Source organism: Zerene cesonia, chromosome 19, assembly GCF_012273895.1.
Source record: "Zerene cesonia ecotype Mississippi chromosome 19, Zerene_cesonia_1.1, whole genome shotgun sequence".
In the NCBI taxonomy this organism is placed as follows: domain Eukaryota; kingdom Metazoa; phylum Arthropoda; class Insecta; order Lepidoptera; family Pieridae; genus Zerene; species Zerene cesonia.
In genome coordinates this window covers 6,628,401-6,637,578 of record NC_052120.1, presented here as the reverse complement: position 1 = coordinate 6,637,578, position 9,178 = coordinate 6,628,401, and the positions used below count along the sequence as shown (strand labels likewise).

Here is a 9,178-nt window from a genome sequence, read left to right as displayed (position 1 = left end):
CCCTCTACACGGACGTTCTTTTTGAAAAGAATTGCGAATAATGTAGATGACTACACCGAAGCTATTCTCTCTCGCAATGAACTAGAGCAATCTATAACTAGAGCAATCTAACTGTATTGCATTTTGTATAAATATAGTTTGATGATTAAATGATTAAAAAAAGTAACAAATTGCTACATAAGTTAACCGTAAAAAAATGTGATCCTAGTCGTACTACTTACAATGAAATGCTTTATTTTCATAAACGTCTTCGGTGTATTATATGTGAAACCGTTGAACTGTAAATTCGGTATAGTGGGTTAAATTGGGTTCAGTTTATTTAAAAACAACAAATAAACCCAATTAGACTGCTCAACCTGCGATTGACGGACTTTTGTGCTAAATACACGGCAAAACTGCGATACATTCAAATTAATAGTTAAGGAAAAAATATGCAAAGAAACATCAATTTTACAACAGTTTTCAATCCCATGTGTTAATTCATAATCTAACGCATTTTACAATCATACGGTGGCATAGTATATAAGTTCCTACTCCTTGTATTAAAATAATGTGAAGCAATAAATTAGTAAAATTGCACTACAAATCCAATCAATGTCGATATTATCTTAGAACGACTGAGCCGACAAGTGTTTTCTGCGCAGGATGCAAGGCAAACGGCGCCGTTTGTTGTCACATAATAATTTGAAAGAAGACGAAGATAGGTGATATTTTTCAGGAGAATTGCTGGTAATAAATTTAAGTCAACATAAGCTGAATACTGGAAGAAACCAGTTTTTTTTGATTCAGAAATGTTAAAGTACCCTAAATTTGAAAGCACTAATTTGGGATATTGCGTTGACTTGTTTTACCTAGTTAAAGAAAAACACTATACATATATTTTTTTTTGTTTCTATTCAAAATATCAAATTCGACGTTATAATGTACCCGTGACTTTTATTATTATTAATATTTTCTCAATTTTTAAGATTGAAGTAAAATGAAAAATGCTAAATTCGAGCTATACATGTTTTTTTCATTATTTAAATCAATGTTTCTTAAGATTACCATAATATTATTAGATTTTAATATTATGCAATTCTTAATATTATAAAATACGCTTCAAGGACTCTTTGTACTAGTTTCAAAGATAACTCAACTGAATGTAGAGCGATGCGCTTGCAAAATCACGCACATCAAACTTTTTACTAATAACCTAATTTCTCTTATAAAAACCTATTATTTTTAAAAAATTAAAACCGGGTAATACTTGTAGATACTATAGTTAATATCGTAATTTATATTTATGCTTTTACTAGTAGGATAGGGAACTTACTCTACCAGTAAATATAATTTTTCGTATTTTTCAAAGAATATATGGCTATTTGTTACTTTTTTACACGACGACACTAAACGGATTACAGTAATACTTGCAACATATATTCCAGAGAAGATATAAGCTATAGATTTGCCTGCTTTGGCCGCGGATGAACCCGCGCGGCACAGATAGTAAGGTGTTATACCAAGACCGTTGCAATACAGGCGAATACCGATAAAATTCAGATTCAGTCGTGTTCGATGCAGCACGTGGTTAAGACGCGGTGTGTGATTCATTTTCCCGCGCTACCAGCGGTTAGACACGTATTTCATATTGAACTCGACTGTGTGAAAGTTATCTCTGTACCTGGATGACATTTTTCGGTAACGTACATATAATTTTAATACATATTTATTTAGGGACGTGTAGCTGGATAATTTTTGCGTAAAAACACGATTAATTGTTAATTAAAACACTTAACTTATTATTGCAAATATTTTCTTCATTCGGTTGCAAATTATTTGGACTACTTACTATTGCAAATAAAAACAACAGGCTATATCAAAATTTATAGCACAAGGTTTTAATAATTGTGTAACTTTCTTTAATGTCAGAGACCGGTAATTCTGACATAATACATTACTAATTGGAAATATCTTTACCTGTACTAATAATATAAAGCTGATTTTGTTTATTTGAACTTGCTATTCTCAAGAATTGCTAGCTAGCTAGATTTTGTTTGTGCTGAATTTATATATATTGAATTTTGAAGAGAGACTAAGATTATGGAAGGCTTAAGATCCCATGGGATGGGATATTATACTAATATATTTTATAACATCCTACACGTTGATCCAGGAGTTTCAAATTTACTTAGAATTTTTTTATTTCAATAAAGCTTTATTAAATATTTAGTAAACCAACAATTTTTATTGCAACGTGTCTTAAGGAATATACTGTCAAAAAATTATTATTGACTCTTTAAATTATAATAGCAATAGCTTATGTAGTTGCATACTCTTTTGAGAATTATCCCTTTTTTAATTCTGATAAGCGAACTTATCTACGAAATTACAATACAAGTAAAGAAATTTATAGGTAGTCACTCTATTTTCAAATGGTTCATATCAGTAATTGTTTTTTAATGTGGAATACTAATCTTGATTAAGATTCCGATTAGCAAAACCGTAATTAATAAGAAATAAATAATTAAATTTGCTTAATAATACCTCATTTGCAATAAAAATTTAAACGTACATACTCTTAGAATCACCGTCTCTAATTCTGTTTATACTCTCACGTAACATATCTGATTAGTAGTATTTATCAGGTAAACAGACAAATAAATTTAATGAAGGTAGATATAATTTGTTTTTTTATGAATAATTATGTAACATTTTCTATGCATAGAATCTTCATTACTAAAGTAAATGAAACATGACATCAAATGGCAGAGTTAAGTAATTAGACAATATATTTTTTCAACCTATTAAGATTACAAAGCATTGATTAAATTGATAGAAATTGATGAGAACACGTCTCAGTTTACAAGTGTTTATTATTTTTTATCAACACATCCATAAAAGTCGCACACGTTTCGTCAGCAATCTTTGGATATCAGCAAAAAAAAAAATTAATTTTTTCATACATGCTAAAAAACAGAGGAAGTCAACTATGACATGTATAGACTTTAATTAATTATTTAAATATTTCTGTAGTCAAAGCATGTTTCTAAGTAAATAACAAAACACGCCCAATTAAAGAAAAGAAAGTTATCTATCATATATAAAGTAAGCTATCACCCATCAAAGACGTATGTATATACAGATAACAAATTAACTTATATTGTTCCAAAATTCATAAAAACTAAAACACACTAATTATTATTGTTTGTACGCCATTATCCAAAGCACATCGATATCGAGGTAGGAAGTATCAGGAACACGATAAAGGAAAAAACAAATACGATATGTACTTCCTATATTATGATAAAGATTTTAACATATTTAATCCCGCGGATTGCTCTTCAAACATCTGAAACTTTCGATTTTAAGATAGATTTATATGATTGTACCATGGCCCTGAGCTGATGATACCCGGCAAAAACATAAATTACGATTATAAAATGGGTCAAGAGCGACGTCATACGTTTTAATCTGTCTTGTATACAATTTATTATAATTACGCATCCAAATAGAGAATATTCGGAAAATCTCACAGACCATTTGTTATTGAACACAATAAAAATACGACTATTGTTACAATTATATTCTATTAGATGTTGTTTCGTAAAGTCAACAGTATACAATATGCTTGCATAATAAACTTATTTTATTTGCATTAATAATCTATTCCTTCAAAATCGCTCTTTGGGGAAACTATAAATCTCTACTGCTATTCAGTCCATAAATGTTTAATGGAATTGAAGATTTATATCGGTAAATTAAGACCATAACTTTCACGAAATTTTAAATAATTGCGTGTATACGTAATTAAACAGATAGACCTATGACGAAACAGTGATGAAAATATAAAACACTGCATTAAATGCGCTAATTGAATATTAATACACATCACTATCAATTATTTTACAAGTACACAATTCAATCCGGTTTGATATCATTAAAATGCAAAACAATGGGATGCAATGTCTAATATAAATTGATATTTATGTCGAATGCGATATGCTTGCTAATGGGAAATATTATAATGACGTGTTATAACATATTAATTTCATTACTATTCATTCATTAGCATTTTTTAAAATATCGTATAGCTGCTAGATATATAGTTGGCCTAGTAGAGACATTTTTCTTCATATTGGTACATAATGTAATTAAGTCAACGAAAATCTTTCTCAAAGAGAAATCAGACTCGAAGCTACGTAATATGAAAAAAAGTCAGTAAGAAATACATAAGCACATCACATAATATTTTAATGAAACGTAGCTAATCTATATATATAAAAATTAATCACCAAATGTGCTGCTGAGAGTAAAACTCGAGAACTCGAAAAGAAAGATTCTCATATTATATAAAATCAAACACACCACGGGTGAAGCCGGAGAGAACCGCTAGTTTTAAGCATATTAGATTGCAACAAATACATCAATCCATGGTCATCATCTAATGACATAATTATTAGATAAATCGATCGATGTTTTGCACTGTTCTTTGATAAGTTATAAGTGAACCTGGTGATAGATATATCTACATAACGATATACATATAACTGATTAGATTAATTTTAAAATTAAATTTGTCCATTGAAAATTACAAGCGTCCGTAAATTCTTGACATTTATTAAACATACTCTTTTTAAATCGAATAAGTCCTGCACGTATATTGTTTATGCAATATTTTAGCCGACGGCGCAATGCTCCAGTGACCCTGTTCGGTAAAACACCAGGCGTAGCAAAATATTTTTCTTCACCAAAGGCAATAATATGCAAATATTCCGTATTGGGTAATATATGTCTTACGATATTGGAAGTGACCACATAAATCTTTGCAACCATGGTGTTAAGTCGAATGATCTAACACATTGATACAAAAGCCTTATTTAACCGTGGAACTAGTTTCTTGTTATAAAAAACCAGGTCATTAACCAAGCGACCCCTTCACTCAGGCCCGTGTCCATTTGAACTTTTTCCCTACTCATTTAACTGCACTTAACGACATCAAAATGCATCTTTCATTCTATCATGGTATCAAGTATATATTATAATGAATAAATCTATATCTATCTTCATTTATTAATGTATACAATATATCTATAATATCTCAGTCAAATTTGTAAATAAATACTTTTAAATAGCAGTTCGAATTTCGAATCTCATTTTTTTTCTTTTTTATTTAAAAGAAGTGACAAAAATAGTATAGATAAGAGATAATATAGACAAAGTAAAGATTAATAAAGAAACGAAATATGATAATTGTAAAAAATATAATTTATTTAGTATTGAAGCACATAAAATTTGGTAATTTGTAAATTGACATGGACAAAAAATACATAATTTTCAGTACTCATTAACCAGCTGACCAGACGCATGCACAATTTTATTTATTTTATCGTCTACAAAATATTAAAATTAAAAAAAACTTTCATAAAATTCATAAACTCGTTCCCATATTCAGTCTCTAGTCTTTATGTATTAAGATTTCGGCAACCGTTGGAGAATGGCGACAAAACTAATATTTGCTCAAATATTGTACCATTCACGGCTCCGTTACGAAAACTCTGGTCTTCGAAACAACTTGATGCAACCAGATATTATTATTACCTTTCACAATCACACTTCACCTCATCTGTGGAAATATAAGAGATAATCGAATTAATAATGTGTTCAAGGTCGACTAATTAATATACGTATATGATATAACTATTATCACTATGTATGCTGAATGTGTAGGTACCTACCTGCGAAATTGATAAGAATATGAATTAAATGATTGCTAATAATAATAATAAGGTAATCCGTCTCAACAATTACAACTTACACAAAAAACTATTATGTTTACTAGGATAATATTGATACGAAAATTACGATTAATCTATTTTACATATAATCATTTTTTTGGCTTCTTTAATTACCAGACAATTGTAGAATAATTTAAAAGTTTTACATCTAGTAAATAAAAAAGAAAACGTGAAACAATGTGCGACTACCATTATATGTTATAAAATAAAGTTAAATCATTAAAAAACTTAATATAAGAATCTGAGCCTTTATTTTGAAAATAAGCAAATTCGTTTTACTTAATAAAAAATCTTTGGGAATATATTTTTTTTATTAAAGTTTAATGTTTACATCAAATAATGAATGGTTAAAATTTAAATTCATATATTAAGTGAGACAAATTAATTACTTGCGACTTATACAAATGATAACCGATGTTTACTTGACATTTCCTTTGTTTACAGGTTAGACAAACGGATTATTGAAGCTGAACTCGATCACAGGCCGAGGTCATACAACCCAGAAGTTTCCCGCAAAAAACAATACAGATAACTATACGAATGCGGTTAATAGTCATTGACATTCAATTGTGAGGAACCATAGGCAACAGACCTATCAGCTGAAAGCGCGCGCTGTAAACTGCGCATGCGTGGTACTCATTTTACAGATTGCGTCGCTCTGTGACTCACAGTTTAGTCTACATCATTGAGAAAAACTGTATTTGCGTGCGTGATGCGTATTAGATAGCAGTTTATCGTGTATTTATTTTGAATTTGTGATAAAAGTGATAACAAAATGACGCCCGGCGTCGCAGACGATTCGTGTATAGCACTATGCAATAACAATATTGTACCGTTATTACCAAGAAATTCCGTGCGGTTAGAGTTCAAGAATATAACATGTACCATCAGGATGCTTTCTCTACAAAAAATGTGGTTCGGTAAGTGAACTTACAATACAAACATTTCTCTATCTATAACGTTATTTACTCGCTTATATTAATAAGTACACAAACCAGCTCAAGAATACTTTTTGCTCATTAAATAGGAGCTCACCAAGTTATTTTAATAATCTAAGAATATTTGTGAAGCTTTGACCTTCTTTGATGAGGACAGGTCGAGTATTAGTTTTTCTTGACATAGCGTTGATGGTTTTATTGCAAAAACACAATTTTAATTCAACGTATTTTACGTACGTTTGTAACAGTAAGCACATATATGCGAGGACTAAATTTCAATTGAAATAAGACGTGCACTAATTGGTTTCATTTATGTCAATTGAGCTGAATGCAACGCGGATACCATTTAATTTGTGAATTATTATTCTGACATTCAAAACATTTTTAAAGTTTAAAAAATTGCGTATTCATGAACAAATTGAAAATAAATACAAGTGTATTACATATTGCATATACTTTCGATAAAATATTTGAAGTTTAATATTATTAAAACGTTTGGCTATACCAACATAGGGATAAATATACAGCATTATGACGGATACGCAATCATTGTGTACTCGAAAGAGTGACACATGGATGAGGATCATTTTATGAACAATAAATATCTAAGTTTACCGTATGGTTATGTCGTCAATGCTTTACAGTTTAATATAAAATTACAAGAGAATGGAAACAAAAGCATGTAATTAAATCAGCACTGTATTTACCAAAACACAAGCGCGGTAATAATAATTACAACATACTAATACATATTTGTTATATTATTTGATCTGAAATACCATTTTATCCTTGACCACATTGTCTTGTAAAAGAGAGCGATTTTTCTTAATCTTTCTCCGACTCCGTATCAAAACATTATTACCACGATAAGAATCGATATGTGTTCGACTAACATCTTGCGCACGAGCGCATATGAAATTATATGTCTTTCACATACATAAGTATATATACTACGTATACAGTTTTTCGCAATTCTTAAAATTTGGGAATAAAAAAAAGTCTTAATGTGAGGAGGAAATATCATTTTTCATTTTACCGCATTTTTGTGTGACGAATAAATAACTGAGACAACATAGTAGATTTTGGCCGGATTTGTAGACCACCTTTAAAAATATTAACTATTTTCTTTAAATAGGTACATTAATGTACATAGGGCGTATGACTAATTATAACTTTCGCTCTCCAGAATCGAAATGTTTCCAAGCAAATAAATTACTTAACAATAATTCAATCGGTACTTAGAAAATTAATATTTAAGCTTTATTTTCCTATGAGTGACCTTGACCGATATAAAGCCAAAAATCCAGTATTTACAACCATAGTTTATATAAACACATATTAGACACACATTGCAATACAAACAGTTGTTCAAACATAACACGCGTTTTAAGATAAAGGGCACTGATTCAGTAATGAAGGTTGATTGCAACATTCCAATCAATCTGTGTAATCCAACTTCATATCGTAACAGTTTATATGTATGTTAATTGATTATAATGCGGAATTAGTAGACAAATGGCAAAATTAACACATCCAATTAGCATTTTAGGATACCTTTTTTTATTAATGAATTACCATCTAACATTCCCTCTAAAGCTTAAACGCTTATACACCAAGATATTGAAAAAATCCATAACTAAAACAATGGCAGGCTGATTACCAGGCCTGATGTCTGAGTCAGACATTCAACAATTCGAATGGTGCTTGTCATGTATAAGTTTTTTTTTTATTCATTCGATTACTTTCAGTTAAAAATACATTAATGTCTGAATATTAATGACATTAATCATAACGAGATCTCGTATTTTTAAAGCTTGTTATGGCTAGTGATTGTCAATTGTGTTGTTAAAACTTTAAAACGTATTTTAAATGTGAAGGTCTGCTTGTATGTTTATATGCTTAAATGTACATGACAGAGCAAATATGTAGGTAATTGAAGACATTAACCTCATATTCATGCAACACATTCAATCGGGAAAATCTCTATAGATCACAAATTCTTACCTAACGTGAAATCTTTGCGTGAAGTATACGAACGAAGGCAGGCAAACATGAATAGATCAGTGACAAGTGGAAAGCAATCGCAGGTTAGTGGGTTACATGCAATTGAACCTGTTTGATTCATAAAAGTAACTGCATATATACATTTTGACTAGACTTTATTTTGAATGCTGTAGAAATAACGATTAGTAGAGATATACTAAAAGGGTAATTATATAAATATGTATATAGATAAAGCTCTTTGACGTAAGGTTCATAACGAGTTGATAAGATTCACAATCATAAATATTTAAAATTGAATTCACCTTTTTTTGGTAATAAATCAACTTACAATAATGTATGTAAGTAGGTTTCAAGTAATTTCCCTCACACCTGTCTCAAATTTTTAATTATACTTAGTCTGGCCATAAATACTGTTACACTTAATTATAAAAAAATATTACATTTGAATTTCGAATCTGT

At 29.7% G+C, this 9,178-nt stretch overlaps 1 protein-coding gene across 1 annotated transcript in view; it reads left to right on the top strand.

Moving 5' to 3' along the window:
• Positions 1–1,523: 1,523 nt before the first annotated feature.
• The window catches only part of LOC119834649 (ATP-binding cassette sub-family G member 1), a 35,828-nt gene continuing 28,173 nt past the window's right edge, over positions 1,524–9,178 (top strand). The window contains exons 1-2 of the mRNA XM_038359072.1: positions 1,524–1,680; positions 6,222–6,697. Coding sequence (XP_038215000.1) covers positions 6,553–6,697 — 145 coding nt within the window. The 5' untranslated portion in view covers positions 1,524–1,680; positions 6,222–6,552. The remainder of the gene's footprint in view (positions 1,681–6,221; positions 6,698–9,178) is intronic.